Here is a 21,766-nt window from a genome sequence, read left to right on the forward strand (position 1 = left end):
TCCAGTACCAGATGAGGTTGGGCCGTGTTCCTTGTCATTTGGATTAATTAGTATTACCTCTCAGTACCAGCTGCACGGTTGGGACGTCTTCCCTTGTCATGTGGATATATTAGTATACCTCAAGCTGCAGGTTTGGGCAAGTCCATTGTCATGTGGATTATATGTTAGTATACCTTCAGTACCAGGAGAAGGTTGGGGCGTTTCCCTTGTCATGTGGATATATTTAGTATTAACCTCAAGCCGCCGGATGCAGGTTGGGCCGTTTCCCTTGTCATGTGGATATATTTTAGTCTTACCTCAAGACCAGGAGCAGGTTTGGGCCGTTTCCCTTTCATGTGGATATGATTTAGTATTACATCAGTAACAGGAGCAGGTTGGGCCGTGTTTCCCTTGTCATGTGGATATATTTAGTATTATACCTCCAGTACCAGATGGCAGGTTGGGCCGTTCCACTAGTATGTGGAGATATCGTAGTAACTTCAGTACCAGTTGGGCCGTTTCATTGTCATGGGGATATATTTAGTATTACCTCCAGTAACAGCTTGCAGGTGGGCCCGTTTCCTCGTGTCATGTGGATATATTTAGTATTACCTCAAGCTGCAGGTTGGACGCCGGTTCCCTTGGTCATCGTGGATATATTTAGTATTCCCTCAGTACCAGGAGCAGGTTGGGCCGTTCTCCTTGTCATTGTGGACTATATTTAGTTCTTTTACCTTCAGTACCAGATGCAGGGTGGCCGTTTCCCTTGTAATGTGGTATATTTAGTATTACCTCCAGTACCAGCTGCAGGTTGGGCCGTTTCCCTGTCTGTGGATATATTATTTAGTATTACCTCAAGCGCAGGTTGGGACGTTTCCATGTCATGTGGATTAATATTTAGTATCCTTCAGTACCAGGAGGGTTGGGCGGCCGTTCCCTTGTCTATGTGGATATATTTAGTATCTACCTCAAGCCGCAGCGTGCAGGTTGGGGCCGTTTCCCTTGTCATGTGGATATATTTAGTATTTACCTTCAAGCACCAGGAGAGGGTGGCGTTTCCCTTGTCATGTGGATATATTTAGTATACCTCCAGTACAGGAGCAAGAGGTTGGGCCGTTCCTGTCATGTGGATATTATTTAGTTACCTCCAGTACCAGATGCAGGTTGGGTCACGTTTCCCTTGTCAGTGGATATATTAGTATTACCTCCAGTAACAGTTGGGCCGTTTCCCTTGTCATGTGGATATATTAGTAGTAACCTCCAGTACCAGCTGAAGGTTGGGCCGTCCTTGTCATGTGGATATATTGGATTAACCTCAAGCTGCAGGTTGGGCCGTTTCCCTTGTCATTGTGGATAATATTTAGTATTACCTCCAGTACCAGGAGCAGGTTGGCCGTTCCCTTGTCATGTCGGATATAATTTCACTAGTATACCTCCAGTAACCAGATGCAGGGGGGCCGTTCCCTTGTCATGTGGATATATTAGTACTACTCCAGTACCAGCTCAGTTGGGCCGTTTCCTTGTACATGTGGATATATTTAGATTCACCTCAAGCTGCAGTTGGGCCGTTCCCTGGTCATGTGGATATATTAGTATTCCTTCCGTACCAGGAGCAGGTGGCGTTTCCCTTTCATGTGGAACTATTTAGTATTACCTCAAGCCGCAGTGCTAGGGTGGCGTTTCCCTGTCATGTGGATATATTTAGTATTACCTCAAGCACAGGAGCAGGTTGCGGCCGGTTCCCTTGTCATGTGGATATATTTAGTATACATCACAGTACAGGAGCAGGTTGGGCCGTTTCCTGTCATGTGGATCTAATTTTAGTCATACCCTTTCCAGTACCAGATGCAGGTTGGGCCGTTTTCCTTGTTATGGGATAATATTTAGTATTACCCCAGTACCAGCCGCAGGTTGGGCCGTTTTCCCTTGGTCATGTGGATATATTTAGTATTGACATCCAGCAGTAACCAGGAGCAGGTTAGGGCCGTTTCCCTTGTCATGTGGATATATTTAGTATTACATCCAGTACAGCGCAGGTTGGACGCTAGTTTCTCTCCCCTTCTACAACAGCCACAATGTGACACCGATGGAACAGTAAAATAAGAAGGGTATACCAGTGAAAGGAATTGCTGTTAAATGGTATATTCTTAAAGGGGGTTTGGCCAAAAAAAAAAACAGTTTCTAAAGTCAAGCTGAATGGATAGGTTGGAGGGGTAATCTCTGGCCTGAGATCGCCGCTAACTCTCAGAGAGGGTGTGGCGGAGGAATCTGAGCATCAAAGCTGTGGTCCATTAGTCAGCTCATGCTTAGCAGTTGAACGTCTAATAGCAGGAGGACAAGAGTTAGCTCTTGTCTGTGGTCATGATACCATTAAATAACACAGCGACAACTGTGAGTTTCATAGTGTCATCGACATAGACCACACTGCATAGAGGTTTTGCCTCTGAAAAGACTCCGACCGGAATCTGATTTGGGTTTAAAAATGGGGCAAACAAGTAGCTGATTTACACAGAAAGTTCCCAGTGGTGGTGGTGGAGTACGTGATCACCCCCCCACCTGTCATTTGGGTGACATAGGAGGACAGTATATAGAAAAACGGTACCTGTCACGCAAAAGCCGACCACAACTCCAATAGACACAATTGCAACTGGGCTCCATTGTTTTTTCATTGGAATTTGTTTTGTCAGCGCGGGGGGAGCGGTAGCAGGAATCGCCTTGGTTCTCATGTACTACTGACAGGGGGAACATGTCTGTTAGACGAGACAGGCAGGGCTATATGACAAGTGGCTTCACCCAGTGTAGGAATTTATGTTTGACCCCTCGCGGTACGAGCCTAGGCATGGGGACTCATAGAAGGGACAAACCTTTGTGGATTCTCCAAACGCTGATTGTCAAGGTGATTTGATTTCAACATTGTACATCAAAGTTAACAGATTACCCACCAGATCTTTAAATTGTATTACCAGAAAATAATAAATATTTCCTTCCTAGATGCATTTGGAGTTACATTACCCTTTTCAAGATCGTAGTCGGGCAGAAATAAGTTACTTCAGGCTATTATCAGTCATTAGAGTGGCGTTGGTTTCTATTATGACGGTAGTGAGATAACAGTGAGTGTTTAGTCTAGGCTCTTTAAACCTTAAGTCCCTGTAGCCTTCTAATTCCCCGGTACAAAACACATCTATATCAACAGAAACATTTTAAACAATCAAAAGGGAGCAGAAACAAGTCTGCACATCACCACGACTCTACAGCCCCAGATTTCACTGTATATAGTCGACCTACTACCCCAGCCTTTCACTGTAGTCAAAACCCTCCAGCCCCAGCCTTCACTGTAGTCGACCCTACAGCCCCAGCCTTTCACTTGTAGTCGACCTCTACCGCCCAGCCTTTCACTGTAGTCAACCCACAGCCCCAGCCTTCACTGTAGTCAACCTACAGCCCAAGCCTTTTCCTGTAGTCAACTCGACAGCCATCGCCTCACTGTTAGGCGACTCTACAGCCCCAGCCTTTCACTTGTAGTCAACCATACAGCCCCAGCCTTTCACTGTAGTCAACCCGGACTAGCCCAGCCATTTCACTGTAGGTCACACTACTGCCCAGCTCACTGTAGTCAACCCTACAGCCCAGTATACGTTTTATACTGTAGTCGATATCTCTACAGCCCCAGCCTTTCCTGTAGTCGGACTTTCTTTTTTTTTTTTTTTACCAAAAAGGGGGGGGCCAACAGCCTTATAATGTAGTCGATCAGCTTAAGCCCTTAAGCCTTGTAGACACTTATTAGACTCTTACAGCCCCTCAGCCTTTCACGTAGTCGCACTCTAATGCCCAGCCTTTCACTGTAGTAGACTCACAGACCCAGCCTTCACTGTAGTCGACTCTACCCGCCCCAGCCTTTCACTGTAGCTGACTCTACAGCCCAGCCTTTCACCTGTAGTCGAACTACAGCCCCAGCTTAGCTTTCACGTGTAGTCGACCCCTACAGCCCCAGCCTGCAATGTAGTCGAACCCTACAGCCCAGCCTTTCACGGTAGTGACTCTACAGCCCCAGCCTTTCACTTAGTCAACTCTACAGCCCCAAACCTTCACTGTAGTCAACATCTACAGATCCAGCCTTCACTTCTATGCGTCTTCTGAAGGGGTGAGTATCCCTAGTAACTAAAATGGATGCCATTCATTTAAGCTGAAGTCAAAAAAAAAATACTGAATCATTATAATAGCTAATCATAGGAATTAGAAACATTCATTTAAACCGAGCCAAACAAAATCATTCCAGGATATGAAGCAGCAGCGGGGGACAAAAATATAGAACAATTGTTAAGCTCTAATCGAATAATTGCCATCTTTATCTCCGTCTCTCTCTGCCTCCCGTCGTTATGGAAGGGTTTCAGAAATTGCCATTAAATTTCATAGAAAATCTGCATTCAGTCTGAACAGAGTAATCATAGTGATCTCTCTCTGAATGCGGAGGAGGGTAGAGAATCATCAAGTCCCCAGTACTCAGCCAGGAAAAGAAATGGGTTTTATGGCAAAAACCAGTGTATGTGCAGGGAAAAGGTGTGGTCAGTTCAATTATAAGGCTTGGTCCCATCACAAAGCAACTCCATAACATGGGATATATAGGATTACTGTAGTAAAATAAACATGTACAAAGCAGTTTCTAATCTCATAAAGATTCTCTGGCAATGTGTCAGGTCGCCTAGGTGTTTAGAGGCAGGTATTAGTCCTAGTGGGTTAGAGTGGGGACGGTAGGTACTCTAGATGGTTAGAGGCGCAGGGAGGCAGGATACTCTCAGTGGTTAGAGGGAGGCGAGGCAGGTACCCTAGTGGTTAGAGGGGGAGGCCAGGTACTCTTATGGTTAGGAGGGAGGGAGGCAAGGTACTCTAGTGGTTAGAGGGGGAGGTAGGTACCTCTAGTGGTTAAGGGGAGGGAGGCAAAGGTACTCAGTGGTTGATGGCGGAGGCAGGTACCCTAGTGGTTAGAGGGGAGGCATGTAGCCTAGTGGTTAGAGGCGGAGGGGAGGCATGTAGCATAGTGGTTAGAGGGGGGGGAGGCAGGTATAGAATAGTGTTTTTTTAGGGGTGGAGGGGGGAGGCAGGTAGCCTAGTGGTTAGAGGGTGGGAGGCAGTAGCCTTAGTGGTTAGAGGGGGGTAGGCAGGTAGCCTAGTGGTTAGAGGGGGGGGAGGCAGGTAGCCTAGGGTTAGAGGGGGGGGAGGCATGTAGCCTAGTGGTTAGAGGGGGGTGAGGCAGGCTTAGACTAGTGGTTAGAGGGGGGAGGCAGGTAGCCTAGTGGCTTAGGGGGGGGACCGGGGAGCAGGTAGCCTAGTGGTTAGAGGGGGGGGGCAGGTCGCCTAGTGGTTTAGAGGGGGGGAGGGTAGTTAGACTAGCGGTAGAGGGGGGGGAGGCAGGTAGCCTAGTGGTTAGAGCGTTGGATAGGAAAAGCGAAAGGTGTGCAAGATCGAATCCACGAGCGACAAGCCCAGAGTCGTGTATGTTGTAAAAAATCTGTTGTTCTGCCCTGAACAAGGCAGTTTACCGCTGTTCCCCAGTAGGCCATCATTGTAAATAATATGTTCTTAATGGGACTTTGCCTTGTAAAATAAAGATGAACATGAAACAAAAAATAGAATGAAATGGTTGAGAACAGCATTGTGAAATGTAAAATAAAGTGCTATTATTTACAACTGCAAAGCACTCTTTCAATTTTCTACAGTACAATGAAATTGTAGTCAATTGGAGCAGACATCATTATCATTACATCTTATCTGAGTGACATACAACGCATCTCAGTACTATGTAACCAAATTGTACATTGGTTGAATGAAAGCAGTCCCTTGGTGCAGGGGCTAGTCTTGGGACAGTACTATAGTAGGACGGCGCTATATCTCCCATTCACATCCTCATGAGGTCTACCTCACAGGTCAGAGACGAGGGGCAAAGTGGATCCAGGCCCAATACCTAGTGGATCACGGTTTTGTTTCCTCCCACCAACATCACGGTACAGTCTGTTTATCAACATTACACCCTTGTACTGAGGGAATCTCACTTACCTTTTAAAACCTTGCCTCGGTCTCCAACACACCTTCGCCCGGTCTTCAACTAACCTGCACTCGGTCTCCACACACCTTGCCTCGGTCTTCAACACACTTGCCTCGGGTCTTCAACACACCTTGCCTCGGTCTTCAAACACACCTTGCCTCGGTAGTCATAAACACCTTTCCTCGGGTTTAACACACCTTGCCTCGGTCTTCAAACCCACCTTGCCCCATCAGGTCTAAAACACACCATGCCCGTCTTCAACAAACATTGCCTCGGTCTTCAAACACACCTGCCTCGTCTTAAACAAACCTGGCCTCGGTCTTTGGAGAAACTTTCCCCATCAGAGTGACAAATAGTTTAAAATTACAGCAGGAGAACAACAAATTTTCTATTCTTAATTATTTTATTTCAAAAACATTTTGTACAATGAAATTCAGCTGAATATATACAGACAGAAATGATAAATACCACGTAAGGTTTTCCATCGACATCTGGAAATGTTTAATAACTTTATGGAAAAAGAGAAACATCAAAACAGTTGGTTGATAAAACACAAGACCTCAACAACAAAGGATCAGACGAATAATAACACCGTATAAAAAATTAAAGACAAATTAGATGAAAAACGGGATACAGACATCTTGAGAAAGAAAGCGTGAGAAAAAAACAGATAAACGAACCAGAACAGCTTGAGGGATCATTGATGGCTCTACTACCAGCACATATCTCAGAAGATACACGGACTTTCAGAGAGGAGACGTGGACACTTCTAGCGGGAAAACATCTTGATTAGTACACGACTTTCAGTAGAGTATTACAGGTTGGGGGGGGAGAAACAAAGAAGACACGGACTTCAGAGAGACGTGGACACTTTAGGGGGGGGGAAACAGAAGTTACACGGACTTCAAGATGAACGTGGGGGGGGGAAACCGAAGTTACACGGACTTCAGAGAGGAGTGGACAATTAGGGGGGGGGGGGCGGGTAGAAGTAAACGGACTTACGAGAGACGGGACAATTTAGGGGGGGGTAGAAGTTAAACGGACCTCAGAGAGACGTGGCCACTTTAGGGGAGGGGAGGGAAACCGAAGTTACACGGACTCAGAGAGACGTGGGGGGGGGGGGGGGACAGAAGTTCACGGGGATTCAGCGAGAAGCGGAACACTTTAGGGGGGGAAACAGAAAGTTACACGGACTTCAGAAGAGACGTGGGGGGGGGAAACAGAAGTTACACGGATCAGAGAGAAAGTGGGACACTTTAGGGGGCAACAGAAGTTACCGGACTTCGAGAGACGTGGACAACTGTCAGGGGGGGAAACAGGAAGGTTACACGGACTTCAGAGAGACGTGGACACTTTAGGGGGGGAGGAAACAGAAGTTACACGAATTAGAGAGGACGTGGGGGGGGGGGGAAACATCAGTTACACGGACTTCAGGAGAGTGGAAACTTTAGGGGGGGGGGGAACAGAAGTTGAAACGGGGACTTCAGAGAAGAAAGTGGAAACTTTAGGGGGAGAGGGGGGGGGGGGGACATAAAGTTACACGGACTTCAGAGATGACGTGGACACTTTACGGAGAAAACGGCCAAGAATAATATCGTTCCTAACGTGTAGTATGTTGTTAAAAGGAACGTGAGTCAAATTAATTTAACCACTTGTGGGGTTAATAGTCAACTTGGCTGAGAAGAAACCATTCCAAGGACCACTGTGAGAGGTTACGAAACTCAGCAGTCCACACTCCACTTCCTTTCTGTTCCGGTCTATTTGCAGTCAAATAAAGACCTGGGCAAAAACACAGCACTCTTAGGATAAATCAATTAAGCAGAGTGAAACAGAATATCACAATAGGGACGGTTAATTAGTACTAAGTCCTTTGTAGGATTACCTCATCTGCCTCCTTCACCCATGATGAGAAAATCACTAGACAACTGAAAAAACACAAGACTTCTGGCTCAATCAGTTCGTAATCTATGAATGAACGGTCGGCCCCCCCCCCCTATCTGTTACGATACGGAGAGGCGACAGGGACGAAACCTTGTTACGGGTTCTCTAATTCACTTTGAGGAGAGAGAGAAGAGGAAAGAGAGAGAGGACAGAGAGAGCGACAGACAGAGACAGACAGAGAGAAGGACAGAGACAGACAGAGAGACAGACAGAGACACAGAGAGACAGAGAGAGACAGAGAGAGAGAGGAGGAGACATGACAGAGAGGACAGAGGACAGAGAGAGACGACAGAGAGAGAGAGGAGAGACAGACAGAGAGAAGAGAGGACGGAACAGATCGAGATCAGGACGAGAGAGAGAGAGAGAGACAGGGACGAGAGAGAGAAGAGAGACAGACGCGAGGAGACAAGAGAGAGACAGGAGAGAGACAGAGAGACGAGAGGAGAGACAGACAGGAGAGACAGAGAGAGAAAGAGAGAACAGAGATGACAGGACAGAGAGAGAAGAGAGGACAGACAGAGAGACAGAGAGAGAGAGAGACGAGAGAGAGGAGAGAGGAGAGACGAAGAGCGAAGAGAGACAGACAGCGAGGAGAAGAGAGACAGAGAGAGGAGACAGAGAGAGGACAGAGACGAGACAGAGAAGAGAGAGAGAGAGAGACAGACAGACAGAAGACAGAGAGACAGAGAGACAGAGAGGACAGAGAGAGAGACGAGAGAGACAGTAGCAGAGACAGAGACAGAGAGAGAGAGAGACAGAGAGAAGGACCAGAGAGTAGAGACAGAAGCGAGGAAACGAGAGAGAGAAGACGAGGAGAGAGACAGAAGAGAGAGACAGAGGGGAGAGAGACAGAGAGAGAGACAGAAGATACAGAGAGAGAGAGAGCTCAGAGGAGAGACAGAGAGATACAGAGAGAGAGAGAGAGACAGACAGAGAGAGAACAGAGAGGAAGAGAGAGACAGAGAGAGAGACAGAGAGACAGAGAGAGACAGACAGAGAGAAAGAGAGAGAGACAGAGAGAGAGAAAGAGAGAGAGACAAGGATGAAGAGAGACAGAGAGAGAGACAGAGAGAGAGAGAAGAGAGAGAGGACAGAGAGAGACAGAGAGATCGAGGAGAGAAACAGGGTCCTGAGAGTTGTGTCTTATTCTTTCCGACGCTGGTGAACTAGTTCGGCATATCATCCACAGGAGTGATGGACCTACAGAAAGTAAACCGTTAATCTCCGCTATGACATCAATTCACCTGCTGGATCTCTGGAGTCATTAACTGTCTGTTATGATTATTGGAAAAATGTATTACGCAACAATTGGATTTTGTCTTCGGTTTTAATCGACTCTTTAAGATCAAATCAATAGTCAGTCATTAAAGAAAAAAACTTATTACTTTTTCAATTGGTCGGAGAGAGTGATGAATAAGAGGGCGGAGAGAAGCTAGACAACCCTATTTCAACAGTTATTGAAGGGGTGGGGGCTAGATAAAACAACATAATTTCCACCAGTTTATTAGAGGGGTGGGGGCTAGGACAACCTAATTTCACCAGTTATCTAGAGGGGGGGGGGGGCGGGAGGGGGAAGTAGGACACAAAACCTATTTCACCAAGTGTATAGAGGGGTGGGGCTCTAGACAACTAATTTCACCAGTTTATTACGAGGGGGGGGTGCTAGACCAACCTAATTTCACCAGTTATATAGAGGGGGGATAGGACAACATAATTCTCACCAGTTTATTATGAGCGGGGGGGGCTAGACAACCTAAGTCATCAGTTTATAGATGGGGGGGGCTAGACAACAATAATTCACCAGTTTTATATTAGAGGGGTGGGGGCAGACTACCTAATTCACAAGTTTAGAGGGGTGGGGGCTAGACTACCTAATGTCACAGTTTATTAGAGGGTGGGGCTAGACAACCTAAGTTCACCAGTTTAATAGAGGGGTGGGGGCCTGACTACCTAATTTCACCAGTTTAGTGGGGTGGGGTCTTAGAATACTACTTTCACCAGTATTAGAGGTGGTGGGGCTAGACAACTTAATTTCACCAGTTATTCGAGGGGTGGGGGGTAGACCAACCTAATTCACCAGTTTATTAGACGGGGGGGGGCTAGACTACTAATTTCACCAGTTTTATTAGAGGGGGGGGGCTAGACACAACGAAGACAAACGAGGGTAGTCCTTTACATGTTGTTAATAAAGCACTACATTAATTTTTAAAGTACCCAAATTAAATAAGTCAAAGTAAAAATTAAAAAACACTTAAATCCAAAAATATAGGCAGATGAATAAAGGTCACGCGAAAGGTTGTATGGATAGATGGAGCCATTCACTGCCTTCAGGACTGTCCTGGAACCAACCCACCCAGATACATAAACAGATCAGGAGGATATGGGATATTGGAAAAAGGTGGAGAATGAGAGCTAGAGAAAGATCAGGAGGCCGCCATTCGTCAATCCTCATCGGGCGGTAACTATGGATATGAAAAAGTGGAGAGAGCAGAGAAACAGATCAGGGAGGCAGCCATCTGTCAAGTCCTCAGTCGGTCTGGCAATATGATATTGAAAAAGGGGAGAGAGACTAGAGAGGAGATGGCAAGATAAATACCAGATGCCTGCTTCTTGTCAATGCTGCCATTCATATGTACCAAAAAGTGTGAGTGGCAGTGTGGCGGTCCAGACAAGACCACCGGGATGTGGACTGGATGTTCTGCTTCACGCTATAGGGCCAAACCGAGCCGTACTGGGCCTGGATCCCCCACGCGGTAGATCCTGTATCATGGTTGTTGTAGCGAACAGTGCTGAAAGGAGACAATGTGAAAACTACCCGAGGCAGTACGGTTGAGAATCAGATCAGGAGACTGACTGACTCATTTGGGCTTAGTTTCTGCGTCTGTGACCTGGCGGATAAAGATGGTGTCCTCCGGGTGGCTGATGTCTCCCTGCTCTTGCATGTAGGAGGAGGCGATGGCCAGCGTGGAGCCGTCGTTACTGAAGGCCAGGGAGGCGATCGACGTCGGGTAACGGTGGAACTGACAGAGACGCTTCTTGTTGAACGGGTCCCAGATGTTCACAAAGCCGTCTGAGCCACCTGGTAGAAGGACGGAGAGAGGGGGGGTTTTCAAGGTCAACGGAGGAACGAAATGGACATTTTATCTACAGAGTAGTTATGAATTACCAAGATTATAATCTGGAGGCTAATCATTCATCAAGTGTTCCCTTGGCGATATTAATCCAAGAGGTCACATGATAATAGACCATAAAACAGCAGGAAATAAAAATCAAGCTTCATGGATACTTGTTTTAATATTCTGGTTCAATAATTGTTCTTATTTTTATTTATTTATTTAAATATGTAGTTGAACATTTTAAAAGCAGTCAAATGACGGCTGAGTTGTTATATTAGTGACCATAGAAAGTCTCCCACCTGTGGCGAAGGTGTTGTGAACACTGTGGAAGGAGATGGCGTTGACGGGATAGACCTGTTCAATCCCGTTCTCCTTCAGCCGGTGGCATTTGAAGGCGTACTTCTTCTTCTGCACCTCTTGGCTGGGGTCCAGGTACTCCACGGCAACACGTCCTTCTATGGAGCTCAGGACATAGCCCTTCAAACAGACAGTAACACCTGGTCTCAGCAGACACACAGAAACACCTGGTCTCAGCAGACAGACAGAAACACCTGGTCTCACCAGACAGACAGACAGTATCATCTGGTCTCACCAGACAGACAGTATCACCTGGTCTCACCAGACAGACAATAACACCTGGTCTCACCAGACAGACAATACCACCTGGTCTCACCAGACAGACAGACAATAACATCTGGTCTCAGCAGACAATAACACCTGGTCTCAGCAGACAGACAGACAGTATCATCTGGTCTCACCAGACAGACAGACAGTATCATCTGGTCTCACCAGACAGACAGACAGTATCATCTGGTCTCAGCAGACAGACAGACAGTATCATCTGGTCTCAGCAGACAGACAGACAGTATCATCTGGTCTCACCAGACAGACAGACAGTATCATCTGGTCTCACCAGACAGACAGACAGTATCATCTGGTCTCACCAGACAGACAGACAGTATCATCTGGTCTCACCAGACAGACAGTATCATCTGGTCTCACCAGACAGACAGACAGTATCATCTGGTCTCACCAGACAGACAGACAGTATCATCTGGTCTCACCAGACAGACAGTATCATCTGGTCTCACCAGACAGACAGACAGTATCATCTGGTCTCACCAGACAGACAGACAGTATCATCTGGTCTCACCAGACAGACAGACAGTATCATCTGGTCTCACCAGACAGACAGACAGTATCATCTGGTCTCACCAGACAGACAGACAGTAACATCTGGTCTCACCAGACAGACAGACAGTATCATCTGGTCTCACCAGACAGACAGACAGTAACATCTGGTCTCACCAGACAGACAGACAGTATCATCTGGTCTCACCAGACAGACAGTATCATCTGGTCTCACCAGACAGACAGACAGTATCATCTGGTCTCACCAGACAGACAGACAGTATCATCTGGTCTCACCAGACAGACAGACAGTATCATCTGGTCTCACCAGACAGACAGTATCATCTGGTCTCACCAGACAGACAGACAGTATCATCTGGTCTCACCAGACAGACAGACAGTATCATCTGGTCTCAGCAGACAGACAGACAGTATCATCTGGTCTCAGCAGACAGACAGACAGTATCATCTGGTCTCACCAGACAGACAGTATCACCTGGTCTCACCAGACAGACAGACAGTATCATCTGGTCTCACCAGACAGACAATAACACCTGGTCTCAGCAGACAGACAGTATCATCTGGTCTCAGCAGACAGACAGACAGTATCATCTGGTCTCAGCAGACAGACAATACCACCTGGTCTCAGCAGACAGACAATAACACCTGGTCTCACCAGACAGACAATAACACCTGGTCTCACCAGACAGACAGTATCATCTGGTCTCACCAGACAGACAGACAGTATCATCTGGTCTCAGCAGACAGACAGACAGACAGTATCATCTGGTCTCAGCAGACAGACAGACAGTATCATCTGGTCTCACCAGACAGACAGACAGTATCATCTGGTCTCAGCAGACAGACAGACAGTATCATCTGGTCTCAGCAGACAGACAGACAGTATCATCTGGTCTCAGCAGACAGACAGACAGTATCATCTGGTCTCAGCAGACAGACAGACAGTATCATCTGGTCTCACCAGACAGACAGACAGTATCATCTGGTCTCACCAGACAGACAGACAGTATCATCTGGTCTCACCAGACAGACAGACAGTATCATCTGGTCTCACCAGACAGACAGACAGTATCATCTGGTCTCACCAGACAGACAGTATCATCTGGTCTCACCAGACAGACAGACAGTATCATCTGGTCTCAGCAGACAGACAGACAGTATCATCTGGTCTCAGCAGACAGACAGTAACACCTGGTCTCAGCAGACAGACAGACAGTATCATCTGGTCTCACCAGACAGACAGTATCATCTGGTCTCACCAGACAGACAGACAGTATCATCTGGTCTCACCAGACAGACAATAACATCTGGTCTCACCAGACAGACAGACAGTATCATCTGGTCTCACCAGACAGACAGACAGTATCATCTGGTCTCACCAGACAGACAGACAGTATCATCTGGTCTCACCAGACAGACAGACAGTATCATCTGGTCTCACCAGACAGACAGACAGTATCATCTGGTCTCACCAGACAGACAGACAGTATCATCTGGTCTCACCAGACAGACAGACAGTATCATCTGGTCTCACCAGACAGACAGACAGTATCATCTGGTCTCACCAGACAGACAGACAGTATCATCTGGTCTCACCAGACAGACAGACAGTATCATCTGGTCTCACCAGACAGACAGTATCATCTGGTCTCACCAGACAGACAGACAGTATCATCTGGTCTCACCAGACAGACAGACAGTATCATCTGGTCTCACCAGACAGACAGACAGTATCATCTGGTCTCACCAGACAGACAGACAGTATCATCTGGTCTCACCAGACAGACAGACAGTATCATCTGGTCTCACCAGACAGACAGACAGTATCATCTGGTCTCACCAGACAGACAGACAGTATCATCTGGTCTCACCAGACAGACAGACAATAACATCTGGTCTCACCAGACAGACAGACAATATCATCTGGTCTCACCAGACAGACAGTATCATCTGGTCTCACCAGACAGACAGACAACGATGTGTGGTCCTGTCTGGCTCAATGCCAAGGGTTCAAGTCCAGCAAGGGGATCACATAGGCCTACTAAAACACGCATGATGTCACCGTACGTTGCTGTGTATAAAATCTAAGTGACGTTTAGTATAATGATATGACATCACCTTCTTCCCAGCCCACAGACGTGTGCCAGTTAAACCAGGGGACCCCCAACAGTTCCATGTATTTAACTATTCCACAGCTAACTCACCTGATTCAACTGGTCAACTAAGCATCAAGCCCTTCACTAGGTCAATCAGGCGAGATAGTGCAGAGCTACTACAAAATAGTGAAAGGTCTGGGGGTCCCAAGGAGAGGTTAGTCAAGCACTGAGCTAGACTAGAGGTTTACCTGTTTGTTAGGGAAGGCCCTGATGCCTCGTGTCTGGTACTGAACTAGACTAGAGGTTTACCTGTTTGTTAGGGAAGGCCCTGATGCCTCGTGTCTGGTACTGAGCTAGACTAGAGGTTTACCTGTTTGTTAGGGAAGGTCCTGATGCCTCGTGTCTGGTACTGAGCTAGACTAGAGGTTTACCTGTTTGTTAGGGAAGGTCCTGATGCCTCGTGTCTGGTACTGAGCTAGACTAGAGGTTTACCTGTTTGTTAGGGAAGGCCCTGATGGCTCGTGTCTGGTACTGAGGTAGACTAGAGGTTTACCTGTTTGTTAGGGAAGGCCCTGATGCCTCGTGTCTGGTACTGAGCTAGACTAGAGGTTTACCTGTTTGTTAGGGAAGGCCCTGATGGCTCGTGTCTGGTACTGAACTAGACTAGAGGTTTACCTGTTTGTTAGGGGAAGGCCCTGATGCCTCATGTCTGGAACTGAGCTAGACTAGAGGTTTACCTGTTTGTTAGCGAAGGTCCTGATGCCTCGTGTCTGGTACTGAACTAGACTAGAGGTTTACCTGTTTGTTAGGGGAGGCCCTGATGCCTCGTGTCTGGTACTGAGCTAGACTAGAGGTTTACCTGTTTGTTAGGGAAGGCCCTGATGGCTCGTGTCTGGTACTGAGCTAGACTAGAGGTTTACCTGTTTGTTAGGGAAGGTCCTGATGCCTCGTGTCTGGTACTGAGGTAGACTAGAGGTTTACCTGTTTGTTAGGGAAGGCCCTGATGCCTCGTGTCTGGTACTGAGCTAGACTAGAGGTTTACCTGTTTGTTAGGGGAGGCCCTGATGCCTCGTGTCTGGTACTGAACTAGACTAGAGGTTTACCTGTTTGTTAGAGAAGGCCCTGATGCCTCGTGTCTGGTACTGAGCTAGACTAGAGGTTTACCTGTTTGTTAGGGAAGGCCCTGATGCCTCGTGTCTGGTACTGAGCTAGACTAGAGGTTTACCTGTTTGTTAGGGAAGGCCCTGATGGCTCGTGTCTGGTACTGAGCTAGACTAGAGGTTTACCTGTTTGTTAGGGAAGGCCCTGATGCCTCGTGTCTGGTACTGAGCTAGACTAGAGGTTTACCTGTTTGTTAGGGAAGGCCCTGATGCCTCGTGTCTGGTACTGAGCTAGACTAGAGGTTTACCTGTTTGTTAGGGAAGGTCCTGATGGCTCGTGTCTGGTACTGAGGTAGACTAGAGGTTTACCTGTTTGTTAGGGAAGGCCCTGATGCCTCGTGTCTGGTACTGAACTAGACTAGAGGTTTACCTGTTTGTTAGGGAAGGTCCTGATGCCTCGTGTCTGGTACTGAGCTAGACTAGAGGTTTACCTGTTTGTTAGGGAAGGCCCTGATGGCTCGTGTCTGGTACTGAACTAGACTAGAGGTTTACCTGTTTGTTAGGGAAGGTCCTGATGCCTCGTGTCTGGTACTGAGCTAGACTAGAGGTTTACCTGTTTGTTAGGGAAGGTCCTGATGCCTCGTGTCTGGTACTGAGCTAGACTAGAGGTTTACCTGTTTGTTAGGGAAGGCCCTGATGCCTCGTGTCTGGTACTGAGCTAGACTAGAGGTTTACCTGTTTGTTAGGGAAGGCCCTGATGCCTCGTGTCTGGTACTGAACTAGACTAGAGGTTTACCTGTTTGTTAGGGAAGGCCCTGATGCCTCGTGTCTGGTACTGAACTAGACTAGAGGTTTACCTGTTTGTTAGGGAAGGCCCTGATGCCTCGTGTCTGGTACTGAACTAGACTAGAGGTTTACCTGTTTGTTAGGGAAGGCCCTGATGCCTCGTGTCTGGTACTGAGGTAGACTAGAGGTTTACCTGTTTGTTAGGGAAGGTCCTGATGCCTCGTGTCTGGTACTGAGCTAGACTAGAGGTTTACCTGTTTGTTAGGGAAGGCCCTGATGCCTCGTGTCTGGTACTGAGCTAGACTAGAGGTTTACCTGTTTGTTAGGGAAGGCCCTGATGGCTCGTGTCTGGTACTGAGGTAGACTAGAGGTTTACCTGTTTGTTAGAGAAGGCCCTGATGCCTCGTGTCTGGTACTGAACTAGACTAGAGGTTTACCTGTTTGTTAGGGAAGGCCCTGATGCCTCGTGTCTGGTACTGAGCTAGACTAGAGGTTTACCTGTTTGTTAGGGGAGGCCCTGATGCCTCATGTCTGGTACTGAGGTAGACTAGAGGTTTACCTGTTTGTTAGGGAAGGTCCTGATGCCTCGTGTCTGGTACTGAGCTAGACTAGAGGTTTACCTGTTTGTTAGGGAAGGTCCTGATGCCTCGTGTCTGGTACTGAGCTAGACTAGAGGTTTACCTGTTTGTTAGGGAAGGTCCTGATGCCTCGTGTCTGGTACTGAGGTAGACTAGAGGTTTACCTGTTTGTTAGGGAAGGTCCTGATGCCTCGTGTCTGGTACTGAGCTAGACTAGAGGTTTACCTGTTTGTTAGGGAAGGTCCTGATGGCTCGTGTCTGGTACTGAACTAGACTAGAGGTTTACCTGTTTGTTAGGGAAGGTCCTGATGCCTCGTGTCTGGTACTGAACTAGACTAGAGGTTTACCTGTTTGTTAGGGAAGGCCCTGATGGCTCGTGTCTGGTACTGAGGTAGACTAGAGGTTTACCTGTTTGTTAGGGAAGGCCCTGATGGCTCGTGTCTGGTACTGAACTAGACTAGAGGTTTACCTGTTTGTTAGGGAAGGCCCTGATGCCTCGTGTCTGGTACTGAACTAGACTAGAGGTTTACCTGTTTGTTAGGGAAGGCCCTGATGGCTCGTGTCTGGTACTGAGGTAGACTAGAGGTTTACCTGTTTGTTAGGGAAGGCCCTGATGGCTCGTGTCTGGTACTGAGCTAGACTAGAGGTTTACCTGTTTGTTAGGGAAGGCCCTGATGCCTCGTGTCTGGTACTGAACTAGACTAGAGGTTTACCTGTTTGTTAGGGAAGGTCCTGATGGCTCGTGTCTGGTACTGAACTAGACTAGAGGGTTACCTGTTTGTTAGGGAAGGCCCTGATGCCTCGTGTCTGGTACTGAGCTAGACTAGAGGTTTACCTGTTTGTTAGGGAAGGCCCTGATGGCTCGTGTCTGGTATTTCAGACTGGACTCTCTCCTCTGCTGGACATAACCCATATTCCTCAGGTCCCAGACCAACACCCTTCTCCCTGCTGTCCCCACTATCAGACGTTCTCCAGCCACAGAGAGGGTGTACACCTTCGTTAAAGAGACAAAGACACGAGAACAGTCTTAAAATGTGTGTATAACAATCAATTTCTCTCAATGTCCATATGCCAGTAAGTATGTCCATTCTCACCAAAAAAAAAACAGACTATACATTTATGAACTTGAAATCAGAATTGAAAAATGAGGTCAATGTGTGCTTTGGTCTTTATGAATGTAGACATATAAACGCTTGCCTAGGAATGTTTCATACAGAGTTTTGATAGCTCTACCTTTTCAGGCTGTGTGAAGGTGCCAGCGTTGCAGGGGGTCCTGGGGTCCCACAGCCTGACTGACCTGTCCCAGCTACCCGTTACCATGACGTTGACCTCGGGACAGTATTCCACACAGCGAATGGGGGCATCGTGTGTCCCAACTATTGTATCTACACAACGGGAGAAAATATGGACCGTTAAAAACACTGTTTATCTAACAGGAAGAGGAAGCACACAATTCAGCGGTGACATATTGACAGGCACACCTTGATCTGTATTCAAGTCGTGGGTTTTCAACTGCGTGTCCAATCCTCCGCTCCAGGCATGTGTAGGGTCCTACAAGAGAAGAGATATCTGACTCAAACATATTCCTTGACCAGGGGAGGGGCCACACCATTTTACATTGTTTGTAGAAATGTACTTTAACAATATTGTCATGTTTCTTCTTCTTAGTGTGTGTCTGCGTGTGTGTGTGGCAAAGTAGACAACTCTGCATTTAAAATTGAGTAACTGATTACTATGGAATGCTTATGACAACAAACAAAAAACTTGTTTACATAGAAAGCACAATCCAACACAGGTGCCAGGTGTGAATACTTGATCCTCATGGAGTTGCCTCCCACATCGTAGAGCCTGACAGTACAGTCCCAAGAGGACACTAGAAGGAACTGGCCTGTACTGGGGCTGAACTTAACAGCAGAGATACTGTCCTCTGGTCCCTGGTTCAGTTTGTACTCGTTCGAGCCAGTCATCTGCAGGGAGAGAACAGATACCACAGCTATTAGGTCATACTGGGATTCTGTAGGAGCTTTCCTGCAGAGTAGTTCACCCCTGAAGTAGATGGAGAAAGCCCGGATGTAACGTTCTCTTAAACCATAACATGATCAGGTATGAAGCTTAGCTTGCTAGCTGACATACTTGTTAGCTAAGCTGCCATACTTGTGTTGGCGAAATAAACAAAACAAACCAACATGTAACGCAACATGACCTGTAAAGTTTTATACACGAGAACGTTACTGTCCTGGAAATTCAATTACATGAATTGGGTGTGCTGAAAATCTAGCAAGTTAGCAAGCTAGTTGGGTGGGTAGGTAGGCTAGCTAATGTGATTAACTAGCTAGCATACGTAACTGGCTAGCTAGTTGATCCGCAGTAGCTAGCCAACTTGGTCTCAACTACATGCACATTGGCTAACGTTAGCTAATCAGCGGTTTTCTATCGGGTAACATTGGCTAACGTTAGCTAATCAGCGGTTTTCTATCGGGTAACATTGTCTAACGTTAGCTAATCAGCGGTTTTCTATCGGGTAACATTGGCTAACGTTAGCTAATCAGCGGTTTTCTATCGGGTAACATTGTCTAACGTTAGCTAATCAGCGGTTTTCTATCGGGTAACATTGGCTAACGTTAGCTAATCAGCGGTTTTCTATCGGGTAACATTGTCTAACGTTAGCTAATCAGCGGTTTTCTATCGGGTAACATTGGCTAACGTTAGCTAATCAGCGGTTTTCTATCGGGTAACATTGTCTAACGTTAGCTAATCAGCGGTTTTCTATCGGGTAACATTGGCTAACGTTAGCTACTAATATTAGCTAACTAACAAGCGTGGATGGTGAAAGCAGGCCAAATCTCGCTGGCTGGCTAGCCGTTTGCAAGCTAATTCGCCATCTATAGATTGATAATGCGTTAGCTAGATTTTGTCAATCAATTAGGTTTGTTTTAACTCACCGTTCTTGGTTTGAGCTGAAGTACCTCCTTGGGTATAAAATTGGAAAAAATAACTCGTCGTTTATCTTATAGACTAATATGTTCGCTTCCTCGTCCCTCTCCACTGTACACACTCCGCAGCAGCGTTGCTACACGAGTGGATTGATTGGTCAGAACGAATAACCAACTTTCCCGCCTTGTTCGTGATTCTTTGAAAGTTCTCTTCCGTTGTCGAGTACATGGGTCATGTGATATGGGACATACTTCAAATGACAGATTCTAAAACCCGTTTGACAACTCTGTTGTCGAGTACATGGGTCATGTGATATGGGACATACTTCAACGACAGTATCTAAAACCCGTTTGACAACTCTGTTGTCGAGTACATGGGTCATGTGATATGGGACATACTTCAAATGACAGTATATAAAACCTTTTAAAAGTATTGTTAAATAAATGTTAACTATTTGGTTGTAATATCATCATCACCTCTTGAAGAACATAGTCAGACCTACAAATGTCAGATTATTCCATTGCGCAAATGTTGTTCTATCGTTAATTAAAGTTATACAGCAAGTAACTGCTTGCTTTTCACAATCAGTAAACATGAATAATCATGTAATTTCATTTACGTAGGGTAGCCTCACGATATCTCTCAATATTGGCCGCCATTAATTTGATATTTAGGATATATCAAATAAAAGTGAACTATACCTGACAAGTGTGAGTGGTTTGGGTTCATTTTGTGGGCTCTGTCTGTCAAGCAGAGATGTCTTTGGGATTATTTTTCAGTCATATCCAATACCAGGAGTGTCAAATTCCAGTCTTTGAATGATGCTGTGTCTTCAGTGCATGTATGTATTACAATTATACACTTCAACAGTGTTTACCAATCTTGGTCCTGGGATATCAATGGTTACACGTGATTTAACGAGTTAAAGGCTGATTTGTAATTCATATATACAGAAATAGATCTTTTTTTAAACACTACACTACACTTCCTATGCATCATGTAAATACTCTAACACCGGTTCATCTCAATATCCAATTTCCTTCATCTGCATTGATCTGATAAACACAGGATAGGTGGAGTATTTCATCAAATTAGACTTAATTTCAACCAGTGGAGAATGTGAAATGCTTTATTGAAAGAATTTCATTATCCAAATATTATAATTGTAATATTATAAATATAAGTTCAATCTTTACTTCAATGCACATCTGATGTGCAGTATAAAAACAGAGGAAGCGAGAGAGGTGTAAAAGACAGAGGGAGGGAAAGAGGTAAGAACAGAGGAGCAGGGAAGGCAGCATATGATTAATGAATCACAGTGCTACCCTAATATTCTCTCAGTTCATCACAATTACATAAGTGTCTCTCGTCGGCCCGAAGGTTATCTTAAGAGCGGGTGAAGTGGCGATGACGGGACTGGGGGTTGGCATCCTCATATCAAATCATACCTGCAGACGAGAGACAGATGGAATTAACATGTTTAAGTCTTTTTTTATTTTATTTTTTATTTATTCTAACACTGTCAGTCATCATAATCATCAGGAGGTGAAATGCAAAACTGACCTGGGATCATTAACTCTGGGACTACTACATCTATCTGTATTTCAATGTAAAGCATCTCTTTAATAATACTTCCTGTATAATATAAACTGACCTAGTGTAACGGATGTGAAATGGCTAGCTAGTTAGCGGGTACGCGCTACTAGCGTTTCAATCAGTTACGTCACTTGCTCTGAAACCTAGAAGTAGTGTTGCACCTTGCTCTGCAAGGGCCGCGGCTTTTGTGGAGCGATGGGTAACGACGCTTCGTGGGTGACTGTTGTTGATGTGTGCAGAAGGTCCCTGGTTCGCGCCCGTGTCGGGGCGAGGGGACGGTTTAAAGTTATACTGTTACACTGGGATCATTAACTCTGGGAACTACTACATCTCTATCTGTATTTCAATGTAAAGCATCTCTTTCATAATACTTCCCTGTTGGCCTGATCAAGTGACCTCTCACCTCTGATCATGCTGTGGCCTCTCTGTCAGCCAGTTCAGATGCGGG

At 46.3% G+C, this 21,766-nt stretch overlaps 1 protein-coding gene across 1 annotated transcript; it reads right to left on the reverse strand.

The window, feature by feature from the left end:
* Positions 1 to 10,546: 10,546 nt before the first annotated feature.
* Positions 10,547 to 19,895, reverse strand: LOC120036959 (mitotic checkpoint protein BUB3). Its single transcript, XM_038983224.1, has 7 exons — positions 19,731 to 19,895; positions 18,561 to 18,755; positions 18,270 to 18,339; positions 18,022 to 18,173; positions 17,624 to 17,782; positions 11,376 to 11,553; positions 10,547 to 11,039 (listed from the first exon to the last, which is right to left on the reverse strand). The coding sequence occupies exons 2-7, from the start codon at positions 18,753 to 18,755 to the stop codon at positions 10,819 to 10,821; spliced, it is 975 nt and encodes a 324-aa protein (XP_038839152.1). The 5' UTR covers positions 19,731 to 19,895; the 3' UTR covers positions 10,547 to 10,818.
* Positions 19,896 to 21,766: the final 1,871 nt, after the last annotated feature.

This window comes from Salvelinus namaycush, unplaced genomic scaffold, assembly GCF_016432855.1.
Source record: "Salvelinus namaycush isolate Seneca unplaced genomic scaffold, SaNama_1.0 Scaffold1534, whole genome shotgun sequence".
In the NCBI taxonomy this organism is placed as follows: domain Eukaryota; kingdom Metazoa; phylum Chordata; class Actinopteri; order Salmoniformes; family Salmonidae; genus Salvelinus; species Salvelinus namaycush.